The following is a 25,389-nucleotide window of genomic DNA, read 5'->3' as shown; positions in this document are numbered from 1 at the left end:
ATAACGTCTTACATGATGAAACATATGGATGTTCTGATTTTGAAAATGGTGATGTTGGGGTCTCTGTTACTATAATGGAATACACTGTATAGCTACAGCTGCATTAGATATCGCTGGTCACAAAGTTCAGACTGTCCATCAGGAACCCTGTACAGTGCTTGTCTCAGTAGACTCCAGACATCTGAGTAGTTGACTATAAATGCCCTGGACTCATTGCATTTATAGTCAACTACCCTATTCTACATAAACCACGTATCAATTAGGCCAAAACCCAGGGGTGGTAAGAAAATGGACATATTAGCCTGCTGTGGCCTGTTCACGCTGGGCAAAGTGTTCGTGCGGGAGCTATATGACAACACCACAAAAGCGACAAAGCGTGCAGGCTGAAGCAGAGTCCCACTTGACAACTTAAAACTACCGAGACGTGAGGTGAACTTTGAGCAGCCAACAGCAGCACTGACAGACTGCGTCACGTTATCCAGACACAGCTGAGCTCATACGGGATATGATGAGACTTCCTTCAAAATAATAGCCCATCAACGCGGAAATGCCACGGTGAGGTGTGAAAATCAAACACTTTTTGTTAGAGAACCACGTGCGGTTATTTTTGTTATTCTGTGCCATTTTGCCAGCATCGCATAAAAAGTATAATTACTTATTTAAAAATGATAACCCAGTTACTTGTGGTTTTGACTTAAGCATATATTTTATAATTTTAAAACGGAAGAGTGGAAGTTCTTTTGCGATATTCTGTTTCACATAATACATGTCTTGCTTTTTGTTAATAATAATAATAATAATAATAATAATAATAATAATCTTCTAAACGCATAACTAAAATTGTATTTTAATTTGAAAAGACAAACAGGAACTTCATCCTCCTAGCCAAACATTACTGCCTTCACCGTTTCCTCCTCCATCTGCTGCCTTCCGCTGAACTACATCGGCCGAGTTTAGCGTATACCGTAACTGCATGGCAGATGGTGCACTGAGGGTGTTTCTTTTTTGTTTTTCTTTTTCAGTAAAGACCAGCCGCTATGCAGTGCTGGTATTCGGTGCGTGACTTTTAGCTCTCTGTTTGGCAGGACAGACTGAGTGCAGACATCAGGAAGCTGAAGAAAAGAGCTGTGAGAGCAGCCAGGCAGTCAGGAGGCCACGGTTCCCCCTCACACACATACACACATCACCACGGTCTTGATGGTGATGTATGCAAGGAAACCAACAAGAGTCAGCGATGGGTAAATCAGACTCAGACCGTAGCGTTTGAAACATGTTTTTCTTACGCCGTTGATTTAATTTGTGCGTTTAAGGTTTACTTGTAGCCGTTAGCTAGCATGGTTAGCCTGCAATTAGTTAGCCGTTGATTCCGGATATGTACCTTAGCTGGTCGACTACCGTTACACCTAATAGTATTCACATCGTAAATCCTGCCTATTCTAGGTATTTGTAAGATATACTTTAAACATTACCGATTCAATGTGAACTACAGTATGAGCTAACACATCATGATAAGATGGCAAGTCAGGCTAACTTGGCTAACGCTAGCTACTTAGCTAACTGTATATGCTCCAGAAAGTCAGTTTTCAAAGTGACAAATAGAAAATAAAAAAACGTCATTGAGAGCTTGCTCTAACCTTTGTTCTGTGTGTCTCCACAGGTGCAACGACAGAAGGGATCCCCAATCGTATCAGGTATGTCATGTTCAGGTTGTTAGCTGTCACCTGTCATGACGATCCATAAACGTAGGTCAGCACAGTGTGCAGGTGATCAGCAACTGTCTGGATACATTTCAGTTTGATCACAATGGTAATTCATATGTGGACTGTCTTACTTCAGCCCTTGTGTTTCAGTTACTCTATCAAAACAAGAATTTACTAGAAATGTCAATAGAATGACAATAAAAATAAAAATGCTCTAATTCAACTTAAAGGGTCTCCTGATTGAGAGGTAAGAACACCACTGTGTGAGATTGAGCATATCTCAACAATTCTGCTGTGCACTGTCCTTTTTAGACCCATAAATCTCAGCCAAAGAGCCAGGCCACAAGCCTTCACCGCTACGACAAGGTGCGCGATGGGTCGTCAGATCCTGTGCCCCCTTACAAGATGCAGCGACGCTCAGACGAAAGTCCTGTCAGCAGACACGGGGAAGGCACGGGACATGGCAAGGCGAAACCCTCTCACAGCGTCAGAGGGAAAAACGGTGAGTCTGGTGGCATTGCACATGCATGCCATTGCAAGATTAATCTCAGGCGGTTGTTATGAAGGGGAAACGGTAACCACAGATGGGCTCAGATAGGCATAAAGGTCAACCCTGTCTTTGTTTCTATGCTGGTCCCTGACATAATATGTGAACTTCTTCTGTCATGTGTTATTGTCATGAAGACTCTGGTCACCCCTGCCAGTTGTCATGTTGTGGGAAAAAAAGCTTCCCATAATACTGCCATCAGATTAAGACGTAAATGTAAACTGCAAGTATAAGCCTAAAATAACAAAAGGCAAGCTGATTTCTTTTCCCTGTTGTGCAGTTGTGACTCTCCCTGAGGATTTAGTTCTTAGCAGAGCCTCGTTTGCTTTCTCTCCTTTGACAAGTGGCTTTGTTGCAGGGACCAGTGGCTCTCCTCAGGAGAACTCCCACAACAACAGTTCTCACCATGGCACCGACTTGCATGCGGCTCAGAGCAAGCCCGCAGACAGGGTAAGGATCTACCCAGTGTTATCTGATTATAAAACCTTCAGCGATTCCTTTAGAGTGCAGCCACGCCACTATGGAACATTTTATGCAGGGCGTGATGGATAGCCATCTTCCTCTCTCATGCAGACATTTATCAAACCTAACTCAACAATGCTTGACTGTAACTTCATAATTATGTAAGAGGCTCCTTGTGTAGTAGATGGTCTGATTAGAATGTGGACTTCCTTGTTTAAACGATTTGCCATTTGTCAGTGTGAATGAGAGACACATTGTTATTTCTCACTGGTTGGACTGCACAGTGGGACCAAATACACAATATTCAACATTGTCTGGTTTGACACTAATTTGAACCGCTCCTGCAAGCACCCACTGCTCCGTGCATTTGTAAGCTTTCCTACAGACTCTTGTCAGAGCACACATGGCTCACTTTAAGTGTGTAATATTCAAATTACGTTAGAGTCTATCTTAATTCTGTTATATCAATAACTGTGGGAACTGCAGTACTAAAAATCAAATTATATAATTTTTTTTAAATGAATTGTTACTAAGATACTGTTGGTTTTACTAGTAGTATGTGGTATCTAATTACTCTTTCCACAGAGAAGGCATGAGATCATATGTTTTAAGGGCTCAAGCCTCACCTACAAAAGCACAGTTTTAAAGTTAGTACAGATGTGGATGAGAAATGTTAGATCCTAACAGAGTCGTCAGTATATGCATCATCATTAATATTAAACATACCAGCTCGCATCCACACTCAAAAGCCCCGGTCCATTATCGAGGCTCGGAAATGAAAGATGTTTACCTCCCAAAGCAAAATGGATTTATGTTTACCAAATGTGCTGACTCAGGTAAGCTCTTGCCAGTATGTACAATGAAGTAGGACTGCTACCTCCAAGCACTGGAATAAACAATTTAAATGAATTCTTCCACTTGTTGATCTTTGCTTTTGAAGCTTCGTAACCCATTTACACAAAGTGATCGATTGCCTTGCGTTACATCAGTTTAAAGAGCACTTTCATATCCTCTCAAGTTGTTTGAAACTTGAATGTGTGCTCCTCAGGAAAAAAAATGTGAGTGCTGGAAAACCGACACTGTTGCTTGAAGAAACTTTGACTTGAGCACTTTGAGACTGGAAAAGTGCTTAGTGGAGCAAAAGAAGGTGTGATGGCTCACGGCTTCAAGAGGAATGTCACTGCTGGGAAGTGGGTTGTGTAATAACACTGAAAAGAGAACTACAGACCAGCAACTACCAGAATGCTTTGCAACCTTTTCCTGTTCACCAGACAGACTGGACTGGTTTGAGGAGGGAGCGTATGGAAAATAAGGAAGTACTTTTATACAGAGCGGAAGAATTTATCTGGGGGAGATTTGCATAAATCACATAGCATGGATGGATTAAAAAAACACAGTCAGAAACAGATACTGTGCTTTCAGTTTTACAGTTCTAGGTTTTTTTAGTATCAGTGAAATAGCCTTTGAAGATTATGGCTCATGAAAACAAGGGAACATCCTAAACCTGTATGAACAGTCGGTACTTAAAATGAATGCATGCTTCTGCAATGGATCGACAAAAAGCCTACGTGCCAGTGCCAATATTTATACCTGTGCAGGTTGCACAGGTATAAAGGGCAGTGTGTAGGGCTTCAGAAAGGTTTGTAGTTGGGATGTACCTAGATCTAACAGCGAAGTGTATGTCTGCCAGTGCTTGATCAGCAGGTTGTATGCTTTACCAAGAGAATAAAGTGGGGGGGATTAGATGCAATCAAAAAGTACACAATAAGTTGAAACTGGCCAAAAACGAACTGTCAGGATTTTCTTTTCCCAACTAAGGTTAAATTTACCTGCTCTTCGGATCATCGTGGCGGGAGGACCATGTAGCTAACTTGGCGTGACTTCTTTGTTAGATTGACTAAACATCAGATATTTTGACTTTGAAGTGAAGGGTCACAACAATAATAATAAAAAAAAATTTATGAAAAATGATCATGCATACAATAATTGCATTACTTTGGCAATGTTATTGGGAAAGTTTTTGTATAAACTGAGCAAAACGAACTTGGGGTGAAGTGTTTTTTTTTTTTTTAACTATTTGACTCTCAATTTTCCTTGTGACTAGGACCCAGCAGATGACTGGACAGAGCACATTAGCTCCTCTGGGAAGAAGTACTACTACAACTGTAGAACTGAGGTCTCCCAGTGGGAAAAGCCCAAGGACCTGCTGGAGAGGCAAGGCTCACTTTATTCAAGTCTGTTGGCTTTTTAACCTGAGACAGTGACTGAGGTTGTTGTTCTCATGCAGAGTCACACATGACGGCTTTAGCACCACAATGCTATCAGAATATCATTAGCTTAAGGCACAGGCTCAAACCGCAGCCCACGTCCTTAACATCATCGCTGTTGCTTTACAAAACCTGTTTGCTTTGCTTCAGGGAACAACGGCAGAAAGACTCAGTCAAGATGGCAGCAAACAGTTTTCCCAGGGACATGGACTACAGACAAGAGGCCTTGCAGGACAAAGCCACAACAAGTACGACTTACCAATAAAATCTTGTTCATGTGTATATAGTTATGCTTCAGAATATAGCGTGAATTCATTCTGTGTTCATCACTCTGCTCGTCTCCACAGAAATCGCATCAGTGGATCAGTCCACAGCAGCCAATTGCGGCCATTCCTCCTCTTCCTCTCAGAGCCTGACCCCTGCTGCCGCCGCTATAGGCTCCACCCCTTCCAGCATGTCGTCCTCTTCTTCGTCCTCTAGTGTTCAGGCGCCTCCGTCTGCCCAGTTGCCCTCGCCGGCGCTGCTCCAGGACCCGGCACTCCTGCATCAGCTCCTCCCGGCGCTGCAAGCAACTTTGCAGATGAACAACGGCAGCATGGACGTGGCCAAGCTGAACGAGGGTGAGGATGAGGGCGCGGTTTACACTGCTTACCGGTCTAATGTCTTATTCAGCACAGAGGCGCACAATAGGTTCTCAGAGTTATATTATGGGTTGTTTGCAACTTCATAGTTGTTTAGCTTAGAAAAAAAAAAGGGGGGGGCGTCCTGTTTGGAAAGCTTGTTTTTACACACAGGTATTCCTGCGTACACAACAAAATATGTCATCTTTCAAAACAACAACATCTTGTTTGTTTTTGCTTTTTGTAACCCCCACCCCCAAGAAGCACATGTGTTCCGGCATAAAAAGGAACATGCCGTGCTCCTGCCTTGAGGCATGACTTCCAAAAAGAGTCAGGATGAGTGCGTGGGCTAAGTTTATGAGAACCAGCAGAATTTGAAGATGCGTGGCAAAACAAGCTAGCAGTTCGGCTACATTTAGGCTTCGTTCATGTTAGCTTCCTTCTGTCTGTTGATATGAACTTAGTTGGTGCACTGTGGTTATAAAGAAGCTTGTCGGACAGGTAAGAGCTGGATTTTTACCCTCTAAGATTTTGCGTCAGACAGCAAAGAGGCCACAGTGTTATCGACCCTTTTGGTGATAGAAAAAAAAAAATTAGAATCTGTGTTTGATTGTCTTTTTTGTTTTTTACAAGTGTTTCCCCTGTTGCACTAACTCGATTCTTATTTCAACTGAGTTTTCTGACTTCTAATGTTTATACACTCACCTGTTGTGTGTTCTTGCTCACTCACCTGTGTGTGTGTGTGTGTGTGTGTGTGTGTGTGTGTGTGTGTACACACGTCCCTCTTTCCTCCCTCCAGTATTGGCAGCTGCTGTCACCCAAGCTTCCTTGCAGTCTGTGCTTCATAAGCTCCTCACTGCTGGACCTGCTTTCAACGTCACTGCTCTGCTCTCAGCTGCTCAGCACTCCAACCAAGGTACGGCCTCTTTGCTGTTTTTCACCATCTGCTGTCACATACTGATTTTCATCTTCTTTGGAAGGTTTCTGCTCTCTGTGTCCTTGTTTTACTGTGTGTATAACTTTAGGGGTTTTTTTTAGATTGACTACAGCTATGTGGGGGGAAAAGAAGCACAAGACATGGTCCCATGTTCTGGGATAAAGGATGTTTTATATGCTGTTGTATTCCCTCTTCAAGCCTTTTTACCTTTTTAACTGTTTGCTGTTAGTCCTAAAAAAACCTGGTCTAATATCAGTGCTCATTTTCCTCCTTCACACTCTGTACAATGATACGTGCAACCTGACAAATCCCCTATTCTTCCACGGCGATCTTATGTTTTCCTGTTTTCAGCCCAGCACTCGAGTCAGTCGCCGGTCTCCCTGACGTCCGACACATCATCGCCGCGGCCGTACGTCTCACCACGGAACGGCACACCACAGAGCAACCAGAAGTCTCATTTGGGTGTGCATCCTGGCAGCGTCTCATCCTCGCAAACCAGGGTGAGCCTTTGAAGCTAAAGTAACAGAGCAGAGACGCTGTGTTTATGACTGCACTCCTCTGGACCATCTTCTCTGTGTGGGTTTTCGTATCCGTGTCTTGTTTTTATTCATGTTTCTCCTCATCGTCATCTGTTTTTCCCTCTTCAGGGCAGCATGTCTTCTGGGAAGCCAGGCTCAGCTTCCTTGTCCCAGACAGCAGAAAAGCGGCCAGAAGACCCCAGGACTCTGCAGCAGAGAAGGTAACTTTCAGGAAGGAATTATTTAAAATCACTTCATCACAGCATAGATTGGTGGAGGCAAAGCCGATGAGTAGTAGCGGGGGGGGGGGATTCAAGAGCTACAAGGACAACTGGCCTGAATTGCAAAAACATGCTTTACAAAATACAGCAACATGTCTTCCAGATAGTGTTTATGGGAGCGGTTTACTTTTGAGAAAGGGTTTGCAGCAAGGTCTGTGTGTTATTTGAGAGTAGTCATTTTGGGGACACTCAGCTCCCAATGATGCAGTTCCCCGAACAACCGGAAATGTTGGTGAGGCTTATAATTCATCCATATTTCCCCATTCATAGGCTAGACGGTGAGATTATAGACTGATCTGTGTAACAGTAATCAGCTAGAACATCAGAACAACTGCAGCAGGATTTTATTAACACGGTCTCCACCTGCGTGTCTTCCTCCAGCAGCCAGGACATGTTGTGCACAGGATCAAACGCATCTGGTGCCTTGTTGCCTCACGCTCCGTCCAGCAGTGCGAGCCACTCAGACACCCCTGGCTCCTTCACTCCCAGCCTGTCAGCTCATTTCGATGAAAACCTCATCAGACATATCCAAGGGTGGCCTTCAGAGAACACAGAGAAACAGGTATAGTCCTCCAGAAGACAGGTTCACATTTTATAAGGAAAAATGTAGAGCTTGGAATTCCATTTTTCGATAGTGAAATTGGCTCTTGAGTGACTTTCAGCAGACTTTGTCGTGAGTGGGCCTGTACAATATATGGATATATCCTCAGTTTTATTACTGCTCATTGTGTTGATGTTTGTATGGACAAACTGAGACTGCAGAAAAAATGATGATGGAGTAAAGAGCTTGTGCTGTGAAATGTTTTCACTGTCACTTCTGGTTGTGCTACTCTGTCATCTTTTCTGCTCCCCGTGTTGGAGTTTTATTTTATGCTGAACTCTCTCTCTCTCTCTTACACACACACACACACACACACAGTGTGTGTGTTCAAAGATGCTGTTCTCCATCGCATCTATGATAACTCTTTGTTACACGAAAGCTGGCGTTTTTCACGTTTTTGTTTTTTGTTGACAAAATGCACTTCTCCCTTTCCACCAGGCGGCTCGGTTGCGTGAAGACATCCACAACATGGGCAGCTTGTACATGTCTGAAATCTGCACAGAGATGAAAAATCTTCGGTCTCTGGTCAGAGTGTGTGAAATCCAGGCCACACTGAGGGAGCAGAGGTGAGGCAAATGGCTACATTTGCATAGACTCAGCTGTTAACACACATGCATTTTGATTTACATTTTCTTTTTTTCGCAACTGCAGAATCTTGTTCCTGAGGCAACAGAGCAAAGAGCTGGACAAGCTGAAGAACCAGAACTCCTACATGGTGTGAGGACCTGACCCGAGAGGAACAGGCTTGGATGGTCCGATTGAGACAATTAGAGAGGGAGGAATAGACACGGACAGCGAGCTGCTACAGTTTATTCCTCCTGCAAGAGCGACTGTTAGAAGTCAGTAACTGACAGTGAAGCTCCGTCATCCTGAACATGTCTTTTCTTTTTAATATATATATATATATATTTTTTTCTTTTCTCCATTGTCCACTACATAAATTGCTCAAACCGACTGTTCGCATGTCGGAACAGCTAAAAAAAAGTGGACAACGGGACCTTTTTTGGACAGCACCTTTTGGACCACGAATCTTGGATTGTGTGTGTTGTATTGGGTTAACTTGTTTTCTGGTGTGTTTTGATGTGTAGTGGTCAGGAAGAGAGTCAAAATGAACTAAGACAAACCCTCTTGTGATTGGTGTGACACTTCTGTGGGTGGGGGGGAGAGCGATCGGGTCCCCTTCCCAAACTTCTGAAATGAACTTTGTCATGCACTGCGATGTGTGGCTTCAGTGGCAGTGATGTTACTGTTATTTTTCTTTTTCTTTTTTCTTCACCAATCAGTGGGTTTGCCAACCCATTTTGTCTTAAAGCTGGTTTGTTTTACATGTCACGAGATTCACTGAGATCTTTGGCCAGACCGAAATGACAGATGTTTTTTGTCCCAAATGATGGGATTGTTCCATTGATGCAGAGTCACTTGGAAGACATGGCTAGTTGTGTAAAAAGCACTTTGAAAGCTGTTTTGATGAAGCTTATGTTATTGGACCTAGGTTGGCCACAAGTACATCTGAGGTTGTTTTCCATTGGTAGCCCTGCTGGCAGTTTTCTTCCTTCTTTTCTTTTTAAATTGTAAAATTGTCAATATTTTGTTTCTGTTCCAAGTCAAATTGGGGACATGTTCATTCCTTACAAGCAGCTTAGCAGGAGGTTGCATAAAAGAATAGAAAAGTGACTGAATTTACAGTCCCTTAAAGCTAAATTATTATTGTGCTGGAGTTATTACATCCTTGTAGTTGTAACGGAAAAGCTTGACGAAGGAATTTTTTTTTTTTCTGTAAGAAACTCATGTTTTGGTTTTGTTTGTTGCTGCAGCCTTTTTATCGACTGACTCTAGACAGGTGTGGTTACTTTTTGCGAATGGTTCATTCGCAATGAGAGGGCATACTTTTATATGGCCATCAGATTAAAACTGCAGTCTTACACTCCAACAGTTTAAAAAAAAAAAGTTCCTTTGTTTCCTGGTTATTTTTTTTTTTCTGTGACACGGAATAGTTCCCACAAGATCGGATGTGCACAATTGTTGGGGTTTCGGGGTGGGGTCAGATTTTTTGGGGGGGCTTTGTATTCCATTAAATATGTGAATAAAATATTATGCCACACCCTTTGCTTGGCTTTCACTGACATCTCAAGCATGCCAACAGAATATCTTCAGTATCACTTTGTAAGCAGTTAACAGACGATTGCCTGTTTGAGTACAGCTGCTGACCACCAGATGGTGACAGTGAGCAATGTTACTTTTAAACCTAATCCTGCCCATGTGATCGTTTCTTGCTGGAATCCGTCATGTTAAAAGAGAAGAGGACTTGGAAATTTTGAAATACCTGGCCTGTATTACGTTTCTGTTCCCATACCGGGGCCATATATCCATAGTACCCAGCCCTTAGATAACCTGCCACACTTTGCTTTCCCCTGCCAGGGGTGTTTCCACACTTAACAAATGGCAATTAAACTATGTTAACATTTGTATATTATAATTTAAAATAAAAAATATAACCTCAAAAATATTCATAAACCCTCTATTTACATTAAAGGCATGAAACTCTACAAATCCCAAATGACACCTAAAAACCCAGAACAGTGTCGCCCCACCAAACTTGCTGCTTGGTCTCTCCCAGAACCCTTAACTAGTAACCTTTAAGAGCTTCCTTTGTCTGAAGCTGGATTTTTGCTTCAAGAATTGAAACATTTCCATCGTGATCTTTGCTTGTGTTGTGTTCCCCATGCGCACAGCTACCACATGCTCAAAAAACCAAAACCTAAAGAGTGTTTTCATGCTTTCACCAAGTATCTCATGCACTCTATATAGAGTATTGGGCCATCCAGTCTTCATCTTTGAATTTCAGTCCCACTTCCAGAGGTGTCCAACTAGCCATGCAGTCTGCCTTTACAAACATTGGTAAGAAATGGGTCTTTTCAAAGAGCTCCGGTAATGTAATAGGATCCTTTAATTACAACAAATCAACTGGTGAGATGTCTTCCCTCTTAGATAATCTATGATCAGCTGTAAGTGGTGTCATTGCAAAGTGGAAGAGTTTAGGAACTATAGAAACTCAGCCACAAAGAGACAACCATGTAAAACTTCAGAGTGAGGTCACATGCTACACTCTGCTGACTCGATAACTGCAAAGCTGCAAAGCCCCTCCAGCATTAACATCAGCACACAAAAGCCGTGTGCTGGGGTTTCAAAGAATGGGTTTCCCTTATGGAGCAGCTCCTGTAGGTGTAATGTGTAGGTGACCCAGTACTTTTGTCCATGTAGTATAGTTCATATAATTCCCCGAAGGAAAAAAAAATCAGATTTATTTTCATTTAGAGACCAAAGCATTCACAGCAGCTATACGAGTGCAGATAAATCCAAATTATTCCTTTAATTATGTCTTCATCCTAATCTGATCATCAGCTTTACTGTTCAGATGTAGGAACACATTCTTATAGTTTCGCAGTGGTCAGCACTGGCCCCTTTGAGGTTTCCTATCTTTTTTTATACACTCCTGGTCTGCTCATTGTGCATTCAGGATTTCCACTCGATTTCATTTATTACCATTTAGTCAGTACAAAGCTCGGCCTGCACCCGAGCCTTTTTCTAGCTGATACACCAGCAGCTAAATGTGCAGAGATCACCAAATTTATCTGCTGCACGGGTTCCATTTGTTCTCATATACTACATGCTGCTGTCAGCGCACAGAGGGCATTGCTCTCATTACCAGTGATGCAACATCTTTTTTTTTCTGTTACACTTAATCACAAGCTTATTAAACATGATTAAATATTGTTGTTTCAGTACATGGTCTATGGCTCAGAGTGGCTCGAGATGGAAATAAAGTTTTTTAAAATTTTAAATCTTACAGGGTCTGTCCATCCATCTCATTCAACTCTTCCAGAAGAACAAGACTGCAGTGTGTCTTGGTTGAAATAAATCCTGACCTGTGTGCCGTTTCATTGAGTTAGTAGTGAAGGCTGTGGCATCTAAACCACTGACTTCAAGTTACCATCATGGCTATTATAATGATCTGTTCCTCCCTCTTTTTCCCCTCACCACTGTTTGGTTCTTGTGTTTCTTTGTCAGTTATATGAACTCACCTCTCATACATTATTTAAGGATCACACTCCTGATTTTCATCTCCTCCTGGGACAGATTCTATGTTATAACTCACCCTTCCTTTCTCATCTTTGTTCAGTATCTTAATTTGTCCTAAGTTGGAAGCTTAATGACTAATCTGGGATTTGTTTGCTGCGCTGAGTAAACAGTGTGTGGACATGACCTCCCAACATGAACACATCTCATTTAAAGTACAATTTAACCCGCGGTGATACCTTGATGGCAGCATTTTTTTATGGATCCTGCCCAAATGCCCATGATGGCAAACCTTTACCTCTGAACCTCCTGGTATGATACTGGTATTAGTTCTATTGTCATGCATCTTCCTTCTACTTTTCTAGTTTTTCCAGGAAAAACAGCCAGACATGGTAAGTCAACATCAACACCTGTTGATTGCAAACATCTTAATAAATTTACTATGAGAGGCTGTTCAAATGTCCTGCAGGAAAAAAACAGTTGTTGACCCACATGGCCAACTGCCATACTTCACTAGAATATACAAAACAACTCCAGTTTAGTAATTTATCAAAAAACACGTGTTTGCATCATACAACATGAAATCGATCAGGGATCTGAATGACAATGATTAATGGGATCATAAATTCATTAATGATCCGTAGGTGTAGACGTATCTGCACAAAGGCCAATTTTTAGCATCACTCCTATAAGTCTACAACACCTTCTGTTACCTAATGCGAAACTATGATAGTTAAAACTGGCTACGTTTGGATATGAGCAAAGCTCAGAACTGGTGATCAAAGAAGAAAAGACGTTTGGCTCGTTGGGTGTCTGAGGCATCGGCCTTGGTGGGTTGTCTGAAAATGCTGTCGAAAAAACAACTTCCTTTTGTATCTTAAAGAATTTTTGTCTCATTTCAGAACCCAGAGAAATAAAACCATAGTGGAAGTGGCTTAAACATGCATTTTACCTGTAGGCCACCAGATGGCGATAGCTGTTGGTGCAAAAAGACTTCCGGTCCTAGAAAAGTCTATGGGAGAACGGCTTTCTGTCTTGACCTCTGTAAACACTTTTCTAGTGAGTTAATGGACTCAGTCACTCATTCTGGCTCATATTGAATAAAAAAACTGAGTCACTTGGTGATTATATGTTTCAAAAAGCTGCTCATTGGCTAACGACTTGTCAATCATTAGTCATTAGACAATAAACAAGTGCTTTAAAAAAAATCCAAGATACAGTTAGGTGAATACTCATCTCGAGGCTTCAAAGCGACGCTTCAGGATGCTGGAATAACTCACTGGATTGAGGCAACCATAGATCGTAAGGTTGTCGCAAAGGCCTGGGTTGGAATCGGGTGTCCCACAACTTTGGATGTCATCACAGCAGCCACAGCAATATTTTACGTGGTCTATGTTATGTTGTTGTTTGGATGAATTATTATAAATAATCTCAGAAATCATTTTTTGATTAAAAAGATGGCTTTTAAAGCAAACACGCACTTTTCTAAATGACCTACAACATTTGTCAGGGTTTCTCTAGTTCGGCCTCTATAAAGGAACCTCTATGCTTTGATCTTCTTCTGCTGGCTCTTCAATTAACTGCGCATCCTCCTCTGCTTTCAAAGTCACTTCCATTGTTTCATCTTCCTGGGTTATACTTGTCTTTGTAGTAGCAACAACATCATTTTTTTTCAGTTTAATTACAGTACAATGGTCTGATCACGAGATTGTTGCTTCCCCCCCCCATTTTATTGTATTTTGTGTGTGTATAACATGCTACTGAGGCAGGAAAGCGCAGTCTGTTTTTATTTTTCACCTTTGTTGAAACTTGTTGACTTATACTGTAATTGTATATTACACGGATGAACTGTTTTTACACTGTCAGCAGCAATTTAAAGTTTTGCCAGCGGTACTCTTGACAAGATATTGTCCTTTTTGCCCATGAGGCAGCTTAGAAACATTGCGCTTTATATCACTTCTATAACCCAGGTAGGCTTGATGGCTCTCACCGCACATAACCAGTATGTCCCCACACTATGTCATTGATAGATCGAGTCACTGCTGCCTTCGATCCTTTAGTATTCACTTCATACAGTGCAGGTTAAAGATCATCTTCATACTCTCACCTTCTCTGCGGTAAGTTTGTTCTCTCCGGGGTATTTTTGTAGCATCTTCTCCTCACGCGCTTCACTTCAATCAGCGGCCCATCAGTCAGGGGGATTTTTTAAGACTCTCTGCAGTCCCTGTGTCCTAGCCCCCTTTCACCAGCACCGTCCTTAGGGGACACGGGTAATTGTCATGATTACCTGTCATACTATATTTATTGCTGTCACACATTTATTGATGGGTCCCCCTGATCCAAGTGAGCCAGATGCAGGCTCTGTCATTAGCCCTGTTTCTCTGTTTATAGCACAGAGAAACAGGGTTAATCTTCAGTTAACCCTGTTCTCTCACACCCCCAGCATTACACCCAACCCCTCCTCTTCTTATCTCACCCCCTGACATTATTCCTCATTTCGCTCATTTTTTTCCTTTTTTTTTGCAGTCACCCACACCCTCTCTCCATCTGTCCTTGTCATCCTCCCCACACTTCCACTGGCCATTTACCCCCCCCCCCCCCCCCCCCCCCCACACACACACACACACACCATCATTGACTCCTTAGTGCTCCTCTCCCATCGTCACAGCCAGAGGGCTTTCACTAAAGTCACCGATCTCGCCTCAAACCGAACCTAGCATCGGGGGGTGGGGGATGTCGGCTTTGGTCGACTTTGTAAAACTTTTGATAAATGAGAGAGCTAGCCAGGGCCTTGTAAAGTCGACGTTATATAGAATGTCATTGAGGCCTGTGAGTTGAGACTGGGACATGCAACATTAGGGAGGCGGCTAAATGTGCCTTGAGCATCTTGGTGAACACTGCATGTTTGACTGTCATTTCTACATTATAATGCAAACCGTCGTGGATTGATGGGCGCGAGGTGGGGGCTGGAAGTCCTTTTGTCAAACAGTGCCATTGTGAGCAATAAATTAAATCTTGTGATTTAATATTATAGGCCCTCTGGGAGCATGCAATCCACATTAGCTATGATATATAACTGAGGCAACTGCAACAAATCTCATGATTTGTTTTCTGGAGTAGCATCTGCCCTCGTGGTCTTGTTTGTACATAGTGAAGGATAGTGCCACTGATAAAGCCCAGAAGACATTTTTTACTTAGTCAGCTTAATTTGATCAATAGTTTACTTAAAGTACAGATAACAGACATTTCTCAAGATTTTTGAGGGTGATGATGAATAACTGAAATGGTTGGGGCTCGATTGGAATACTGAGGATTTGGTAGTCTTTGTGGTTATTACCTAATGTGGCAATCAAGTCTGTGATTCTACACCCACACAGTCATAGCTGGTTTATTTCATTACTTCTTCAGGTAGCAAGAAATCAAATAGCACTCTGCAGATGTCTGGCATTTACTCAACTGATAGATCATCAACCAGCAACTCCTTTGGTAACTGACCATTACAACAGTCAGTAGTAACAGACTGGAAATCTTTGGGATTTCTAACTTCTGAATACGATATAAAAATTATGCCCAAGTTGGGCTGAGTCACGTTTAGCATGCTAAGAGAGATATTACAGGTTTCCTTCTTCCCAGGAATGTTTTCCTTTCCTTTGGGATCCTGAGGTACCCCCAGGCCTTACAAGAAAATATAATTTGTCTAGTGATATCTGCATCTACCTCAGGGTCACCTCCTCCTGGTCATGCCTGGATAACCTTGAAGGAGAGGGGCATCCTAATCATGCCTGAACCACCTCAGGTATCTTCTTTCAACATCTAGAACTCCAATAATAACAATAATAACAAACTAGAAAAAAGCATTTTCTAGCAAAAAGTGGAAATGTGAATGCTGAAAGCTAAAATGTTTTACCTGCAACGTCTTTGGCCTAGAAAAGACTGAAATAATCGTATAGATTACAATATAAAATTATTAAATATAGATTAAAATATAAAAACTGTTTAAGCAAGGATGTCAAACTCATTTTACATCATGGTCCACATATAATGTATATTCACCATACATTCACTGGTCTTAAGTGAAGACCAGTGAATCTCCTCTTGTTGTCAGTGGGAACAAGTACAACTACACATTGAATCGCTCAGATTTCTTGATAGAAAAAAATAGCAATTGCAGACTTTGGCCTTCACAGGCGGGGCCAGTGTATTCTTGGTCAGTGGACACTGACTCCTGGTCGAGGGCCAAAGCCTTCAGTTTTCTCAGCACGGTCTCCACTTCCTCAGACACTGAGCAGGACTTTTCAGGGATTTTGTAACAGGAAATAGGAATGTTTCTTCAAAGTTTTTGTCAAAATAAGATATTTAGAAATTCAGACTATGAACTCTGACAGTCATGTGTAATCGTGAACAAAAGGCAGTGAAATGACTGAAGGTTCCTCCCTGTAGTTGGCTTATAAATACAGATTTCCTGTCATGTATGATCAGTCTATGGACCCTCAGCATGCAGACTGCATTTCTATGAGGTCATAATGTAATAGACAAATATTCTGCAGAAATATGTTTTTAATTTAATTGAATAAAATTTATTTTAGCAAAATACCTGTGTGGTAGTCACTTCAACTTTCTTACAATACCGTGACTTTTTCTGATTACAAAAAAATTGCCAAAAAGATTATCAAGGTCGAAGATTTTCAGCAAATTACAAGTATTTTCAATCAGTGTCTAGCTACTTTGAGTTATTTGTTCGGTTTTTTCAAGTACAAGTATTCATACTTATTTCACACTTTTTTTAAGAGGGAAAAATCCTTAATTTAGTGGTGTTGTACTCTAGTCCAAAGCTAGGATAGAGTACTGCTAACCATACAATCTCCAGTACCATTGGACAAGAGTGTAGATAGGACCAACAAGAATGTAACTGAATACATTTACGCTACGCGACATGACTTCTTCAATGTTACCTCTGCTGTTGCAGGATGGAGTCAGAATCTGTCCTGTGGCGTCGGAAATTGTGTTAAGTATTTTCCTGGCTTCACTGCATCACAATGAAACATGGTCACAAAACTCTTGGAGCCCAGCAGGATGGATGCACTCTCAAGCACTCAGATTAAAGGCATACAAGAGTACCACGAGATGTCAAACTGGGATCTCAGGTCGGTGATGTGCAGCAACTTTCACAGGAAGACAGACAGACGATGTCCCTCGCCTGTTGTATTAATCCAGATCTAAGGTTTAACCACAAAGGGCGTCCTTAAACAACCAGAAAAACAAGCTGCTGGCCCTCAGCTTGACAAGCACCAACCACTGTTAATTGAGCATGGAAGTGCCCATGAAATGGAGACAGGCTGTAGTTTTCAATGGCATCAAAGGCAAGCGTACTTTTTTAACCTTAATTACCACAACTGAGTACCAAAGCTAGACTTTTTGCACATCATAGCACTTAAACTGTGCGATGTCCTGAGTACCCTGGATGTGTAAATAGGCCACTAAATGCTCACAGAGTTGTGATTTCGTTGTAAAAGTTTTCTGCCGTGGACTCGCCATAAAATCTTTTGCCTAATTATTCTTTCTGTTATAAGCAGGCGTTGTAATTCACTCACATTTTGTGCTGTTCTGTAAATTGTCACGTATATAAATCATATATAACTTACCCAAAAAATACAGTTTTAGCTGACTCATCCCTGTGTTACCCACAGTGCCATAAAATCTTTTACCAACAGAAACTTTGTTTCATAAACTATTCGAATCACAACTCATTGTCTCATTGGCAGTGAAACACACTCTCAGAGTTACAATTGCCTTTTTGCCAGTCCCTGTATGCATTTTTTATTTGTTTTCATTTGTTTGCCAGACTAATCTCTGTTTTTCAGCCTGGGGACTCTTGATCAGTCTGTCTAAACATTGACGCTTCATCTCTTAAATTACTTACAAAGAGAATGCATAAAAAGAAAAACATCCAGTTTGTTTTAAAAGACGTGAATACCTTTATGCCCCAAACCAAAGGTGCAAAAAATCATTATGTTATGTACCTAGGCATACATCCTAGGAATATAGTTTGTGTAGAATTTATAGTTGTAAGACATATTTGCAAAGGAATATCTAGAAAATAAGTTAACATGATGTGTACCTGATTATATATACGTTCACTTCTGTCCTCATGCTAGACAGAAAATTCACACAGTCCATAAATCTACACAGGTGCACAGTTAAAGTGGATATAGAAAGTCTACACACCAACCACTGTTAAATTAAACATTTGCTTCAATACAATCCAACATAAAACTGAAATCTTTTTTTAGGGAAAACTAAAAACTTAACAATGTAGAGATCTTTAAACTAATACCTTAGGCGAAGCACCATTTCATTTGATTACAGCCCCGAGTCTATCAACGCGGCACATCTTGACTCACTCTTCTTGCATAAACGCTCCTAATCTGTCACAATGTGGATGTGTTTCCTGTGCACTGCCCCCCGTCAGGTGACCCGGCAGATTTTCAGTTGTACAGTTGTGGTTGTGGTGTTGAAAGTATTTCTCTCCAGCTTCACTAACGTCCCAGTTTCAACAGGAGAAAAACAGCCACAAAGCGTGATGCTTTGCTTCTCTATGATATCCACAGCATCAGTGTTGACTTGTGGTGCAGTGATGTTGTGTATCTAAACAGAATTATTTGAATTATTTGCAAAGCGTTTAACTTGGGTCTCATTAGATCACATTTTCCCACATGCTTCTTGAGAACTGGTGTATATTGTTGCAAAACTTCGCTGGGCTTGAATGTTTTTCTTTATAGGAAAAGTTTCTGTTTTGCGTCCCAGCCCAGAAAAGTTCAAAATATGGGAGATGTAGTACACAACCAGTTCTTTGTACCGTTCTCCTGACTGATATCTTTAACAGTGACTTCCCGTTGATAGTTTCTAAGCTTTTTGCAGACCATAGATTTTAAAGTAAAAATCAACTAAGTAAATGCGAGGAGTCCTATTAGAACAGCTGCTCTTTATTGGCTTTTGGAGTCACTTTAACTGGTGGCAGGTGTGTAATGACTACAATTTAACCCAGATTTTAATGTGTTTTCATGTCAGTTTTGAACAGAAGTACATCCCCAGCTATAAAAGGGTGTGGACGCCCAAACCAGCTCATTCCAGCTTTTCAGATTTTACCCCCTTAAAATATTTCATTTTCTTTTTCAGTGTAAATGCGTAGATTATAGATCACATTCTGAACTGATCTATCTTGTTCTCATTTTTTTACATTACAAAAACGTAAAATTCTAACAGTGCTTTGCAGGTTTTTTAAATCCATTAAATGTGTTAAAGGTAGAAGAAAAGGAAGCCTTTTTATGAGAATGAAGGTGTAATTATACACTCTCACCACAGGAGGGTGCTGTTAGACCCACTGATGTGGTGATCAACTCCTCTTGGCCTCTGATACAAATATAAGCGTACAAAACATTATAAATTAGTGTCCAACCAAAGGAGAAATTATCGTCATAATAAAGTACAGAGAAGCCAAAGCTTACTTTATTAGAATTTTGTGGATTTGCACAAATGAGGATCACTAAAGGGAATGAAAGGAAGGTGGTTTGATGTGAAACCAGACAAAGCTGACCAGTGATGTTAGCAAGTCAGGTGATCTCAGAAGGTGCGGTGGTTGTGAATCACACCCATTAAATCCTGACTCACGATGGAGCATTCATTGCTTGGGCTCTAAGAAGGCAGTCCATGAAAACGTACAAAAAAGGTGTTAAATACATTAGTGACGCAACCAACAGCAGCTATCAGTGCCTCACTAAAAAGAAAAAAAAATACTTTTAGGTTTCTGAGGTGCTCCTCAGTTGACTCGATCGCCTTAATACTTTGTTCGTTCTTCTTTGCACTGTTTTGTTGCTATTTGAGTGGTTGTTGCAAACGAGAAGGCGCCAGTCCCTGTGGTCTTGTGTGCAATACTGCTACAGTAAATGGGGTAAGTCACATTTGTGCAGTGGCAACGTAGAGTAGGTGTATTGGCTTGTTAGAGCTGTGTGGGTTAGAAAGATAGCATTGCAATTAATACTGTATTCATGTGACCCAGATGGATAGGTTTGGCTAACATATGTAATGATATTCCTCCTCTTCATTGTTTTTGTGGCTTTAACAGTGGTTTGTATTGATATAAAGACAGTGCAATAATAGATCAGAGGCGAATTTCAACTCTTTTACTTGTTTCTTGCATAGTGTGCTGCTCGTTTCAGCAGCAACTTTTGGTTGTGGGTACACTGACGGTTTTCTGTCACTCTGATTCATACAGAAGACTTTGGATCAGCTGTTTACACAGAATGTGATTTAATACAGTCTGGTGTTTACAAGTGCCAAAGCACTCAATCGCAACATTGTGACATGCCCAGCAGATATGAATATTTCCACTTCCTCAACTCCTGTCTTATCTTTTTGCCGTGTGTTTGATCAGCTCCCTATAGATGAATCTCTGTCATCTGTTCAGCAGTTGCTGATATCGTGCTGCTTTTAATTCCTAAAGAGTATTAAAAAAAGCCTCTCACAGCGAGCCAGTTCAGCCTGAAAGTTTAATTTTATATTAGGAAAGGACAGATGTGTACACCCCTCTTTGCACTAACTCTATGTCAAAATAAGGGAATGCAGCTAGAAATTAATCAGTTTAAATAATTTACATGGTTGAATCTTTCTTCTAATTGGCTTATGAAAAGGTTTATTCCATCCCTCAGAAAGTGACTGAAATTTTGATTTATCTGGGCGTCTTTATTATGATTGGGCTTTTAAACCGATTATAGTTAAAATAGAAGGCTCCATGTAATCGTGGTGGATGACTAGATCCCCCTGGCATGTAATCTAATAATTGTATAGCATCAAAATACGAACCAAGTGTAGGAAACGCATTTCCGTGTGTTTATGTGAGTCACAACAGTGCGTGCCCACAGAGTTGGGCATTTAATTGAGGACTAGGGCTGGTTTCTATGTGGTCAAAGAGAGGTTAGAGGACTTGAGTGCAACATGGACGGTGCAATTAATGATGGGCGAGATCTGGCATTTTCCTAACCTTTCAAGTGGCTGTTACAATAAGGTCGTTTGTATTTTGTTTTCAATACTTTCACTCTACTGTGTCGTCACTAAAAGTTCTGGAATTAGAGTGTGAGAGGTTAGGCGTGTTTCGAAGAACTTCTATCCCAAGTAGGGGCCAACAAACTCATGCCTGGTAAAGTAATTTCAATGAGCCCGGAGCAGACAATATTCAGCAGAATTATGTTCATGGAAATGAAAATGGCATCTTAGCCTACAGCTGGACTTTAAATGTTAATGCTCAATAAAAATAAACAGTTAAATAAAAAACAATGCATTTTCTTCTGCTTTTTCAGAGCTGGGTTGCAGGGGCAACAGCCTAAGCAGTGATGTCCAGACCTTGCTATCTCCAGTCACCTCCTCCAGTTTATCTGGGGGATCTGGAGGGCATGCCCTGGCCAGCCGAGAGATCTTTCCAGCGTGTTCTGTGTCTGCTCCGGGACCTCCTCCAAGCTGGACATGCCCAGAACACCTCACACAGGAGGTACCAAAGAGGCATTCTAGTCAGATCTCCAAATGACCTCCACTGGTTCCTTTCGATGGGGAGTAGCACCGACTAATGACTAAACTCCTGACCCTATCTCTAAGGGCGAGGCCATCTACCCTCTAGAGAAAGCTAATTTCTTCCACTTGTATCTGCAACCTCGTTCTTTTGGTCACTACCCATCACTAATCGTTGAGTGTTCATCATTCACGGCAGGGAAGTAGCTCAACTGGTAAATCAACAGCTCTGTTCTCCCCGAGGTTTTGTAGATTTGGAGGTGCTGATTCTCATTACTCCTGCTTCACACTCGACTCCAAACCACTTCAGTGTGAGCTGGAGGCCACCCCCTGATGAAGCCAACAGAACCACATCATCTGCAAAAAACAGAGATGAGACTGTGAGGCTACCAATGTAGAAGCCTTCCACCACCTGGCTATGCCTGGAAATACTGTCCAAAAAAGATTATAAACAGAATCAGTGACAAAGGCCGGTCTTTGTCACGGGCAGAGTCCAACACTCACCAGGCACACAGTCCAACTTATTGGTTTTCATTTTGGTGGATAAAGGGAGGTTGCCCAACCAGTGTGTTTTGTGGACTGGAGAAGGCATTTGACTGTGTCCCTCAGGGTGTCCTGTGGAGGGTGTTTCAGGTGGATGGAGTCTCCGACCCATTGCTCTGAGCCATTCTGTCTATGTACAATTATTGCAAGAGTTTTGTCTGCATTGCCGGGAATAAGTAGGACTCGATTGTAAAAATGCACTAAAAAAAGCTCCAGTGTGTACCACCACCTCTTTAAATGGCTTCCAAAATTTAAAAAACCTTCTAGAATAAAACCAATTAAACCAATAACTGTCGAGTTAACAATTTGCAATACTCCCTTTACCGCCTGCTTTATCCCAGGTCAGCCTTAGACAAGCGTGAAGCAAAAAGTACGCCCAAATGAGCAACTGCTTTGCATGTCGCCAGTTTTATTTCCCCATTAGAACAACTAAAAGCGTCATTAATGCTAAGATGACTCAGCTATGAGCAAAGCAAATGTCTTGCACTCCTGAGGAACATCTGGGGAACTTTTATTTATGATTTTTCCACCCATATTCATTCTAATAAACAAGGCTACTGCAGTCCAGTAACAGTCCAACCTTAATCTGCTCTTTAATTGCAGTTCCCTGCTCCTTTTATACATTTTTCTTTCATTAGAACAATTCCTTAAAGAAATGATACTTAGACGTGTACAGTAAACAGAATCCATTTTGCAAATAGTTTACTATAACTCAGTTTGCTTATAATGCTTGCACAATCCGATTTAATTAATTAATCCAACTCTCAGTATGAGGTCCAAATAGATGTCTTGATGCATGTCAATCATCCAGGTAAGTAAATCCCCAAAAGTTGATTCTGTTTATCTGGACGTAACGTTTTCAGTGGGAGAAATGTTTCATCACCCATCCAAGTGACTTCTTCAGTCTCAGCTGACTGCAGGTTTCCCTAATCTTATAAATGCTGGTGCAAGTGGTGCAAGCCATCACTTGGAGTGCCTTAATCATTGATATGGTACAGTCATTAAAAGAATAATGCACCAGCTTAATAACACAAAAGGCCTAAAAAGTTTGAAAAGGGATAAATGAATTGTGAGGATTAAAGAAAGACGCTTTCACAACACCTGACCAGAAACACTCTTGAGGAGATAGCTGTGTCGTTATCAAGCATGGCTGCCAGTGGAACCAGGTCAGTACTGCTTATTGATAATGCGACTGTTGATAGAAGCAGCAGGATGAATTCTGTAGTATACAGGGCTGTACTCTCTGCTGAGATTTAGCCAAATGCTGATCTGAGAGTGCTTCACAGTGCAAATGGATAATGACCCAAAGCATACAACAAAAGCAGCCCAAGATGTTCTTTGCTTTGAGTTTCTCAAAGCAAAGAAGCTCATTGAAAGAATTTTTAAAACAATCCTCATATCTAAAGTCATCTTTCATTGTCCATTTGCTTTTAAGCCTTTCAAAATTGGACACTATGTCTAAAAATGTCTGAAATTCCTGAAAAGTTATTGCAATAATTCTGTCAAACCACCTGAATTAAATCTGAAAGTTTGCGGCTTCAATCATTTCTTTGATGTGACTGAAGTGCAGATTTTGTTTGATTTAAAATCCACTGAGCTGGTGCGCAGAGGCAAAATAACAAATAACGTGTGCGTTAAAATACTTAAGTTGCTCAGCAAAGCAAAACACAATAAGACAAAGGTATAAGCCAATTTATAGTAAATACAATAAAGTAAAACTGAACATATATTTAAATAAACATCAACAAAGCAAAACAGAGTTTAAAACTGTTAGCTGACAACATTAAGTGGTTTATTATATGTGTAAAATATAATGGACAGAGCAGTGAAATAAAGTGACTTACAGTCTGTTGTTGTGAGAGTATAAAGTTGAAATAAAATTGCAAACAGCTAAACCTCTGCTAGACAGGAGTGTTGTAATTCAAAGAGTTATTGCCTGAGGTGTGAAAGCGGTCCTGTCCTTGTAGCAGTGGAGATCAATAAGTCTGTTAGAGAAAGTGCCTTCCCCGCATCACCAGTGTTTTTATTTATTAATAAAGGTGTTCTTCATCAGGGACAAACTTCTTCATGCACCAGAGTTTTCTTCTGTGATTAAAAAAAAAGGAAATATGAACCTAATATTGTGAGGCCCCAATTATAAAATCCAAATGCAAAGATTCAAAACTTAAATAAGGAACAATCAGGGCACAACTAACCACAGAACTAGTTATCAGTCAGCTGTCCAGTTACTTTTGCTGCAGTATTTTTTCGCTAAGCTCTTTCAATTGCTTCTTGATTGCTTCATTTGAAATCTATTGCATTGTTGTTCAGTCTGGTATCTGCTGGGATGAACGATGAGGCCGCCTACAGGGAGGAGGTGGATCGTCTGGCTGAGTGGTGCGACAGAAACAACCTGCTGCTTAACACCGAGAAGACCAAGGAGCTCATCGTGGACTACAGGAGGAATGCTGACCCACATCCACCCATCCACATTAAGGGGACGGCTGTGGAGCGTGTGAGCAGCTTCAAGTTCCTGGGAGTCCACATCTCCGAGGATCTCACCTGGACGACCAACTGCTCCAAGCTGGTCAAGAAGGCTCACCAGCGCCTCTTCTTCTTGAGGACTCTGAGGAAGAACCACCTGTCCTCAGACATCCTGGTGAACTTCTATCGCTGCACCATCGAGAGCATCCTGACCAACTGTATAACAGTCTGGTACGGGAACTGCTCTGCCTCGGACCGGAAGGCGTTGCAGAGGGTCGTGAAAACTGCCCAGCGCATCGCCGGAGCACCACTTCCTGCCATAAAAGACATCTACAGGAAGCGGTGTCTGAAAAGGGCTGGGAAAATCATCAAAGACCCCAGTCACCCATCACATGGACTCTTCACCCTCCTGCCCTCTGGGAGGCGCCACAGGAGCCTCCGGACTAAGACCACCAGGTACCGGAACAGCTTCTTCCCCACAGCTGTCAGACTCCTGAACTCTGCCTCCTGACATCTGACCCACGTTAAACTCATGGACTGAACATACACACACACACACAATGGACAACTGTACCCTCAAACACAATAATAACATGGACTGAACCACCACTCACAACCACTAGCACTTTATATAGCCTCTGTAGAAACTATCTACACCCTCACTTATCTTAACTGCACTAATGTATAGCTCTGTGTAAATAATCATTCTGTACATTCGATAATCTTTAATCCTACAACTGTTTACAACTTGCATAGTTCCCATTTCTGTATAGCTGTATATCCCAGATTCTGTAAAGTTATTTATTTCATATTCT

The 25,389-nt window shown here is 41.5% G+C and overlaps 1 protein-coding gene across 1 annotated transcript; it reads left to right on the top strand.

Annotated features, from left to right (window-relative positions):
- The first annotated feature begins 929 nt into the window (after window positions 1-929).
- LOC146613834 (WW domain-containing adapter protein with coiled-coil-like) lies at window positions 930-9,770 on the top strand. Its single transcript, XM_085377155.1, has 13 exons — window positions 930-1,238; window positions 1,658-1,691; window positions 2,013-2,202; window positions 2,606-2,697; window positions 4,814-4,923; window positions 5,127-5,224; window positions 5,324-5,596; window positions 6,396-6,512; window positions 6,885-7,033; window positions 7,181-7,272; window positions 7,714-7,894; window positions 8,372-8,499; window positions 8,585-9,770. Exons 1-13 carry the CDS (start codon window positions 1,198-1,200, stop codon window positions 8,652-8,654), a joined length of 1,575 nt encoding a protein of 524 aa, XP_085233281.1. The 5' UTR covers window positions 930-1,197; the 3' UTR covers window positions 8,655-9,770.
- Window positions 9,771-25,389: the final 15,619 nt, after the last annotated feature.

This window comes from Diplotaxodon limnothrissa, linkage group LG18 (genome assembly GCF_057381915.1).
Source record: "Diplotaxodon limnothrissa isolate DT_005_m linkage group LG18, D_limnothrissa_male_GT1.1, whole genome shotgun sequence".
NCBI classification, from domain to species: Eukaryota; Metazoa; Chordata; class Actinopteri; order Cichliformes; family Cichlidae; genus Diplotaxodon; species Diplotaxodon limnothrissa.
Note: the sequence above shows the minus strand (reverse complement) of the source record. Positions and strands in the feature narration are given on the sequence as shown.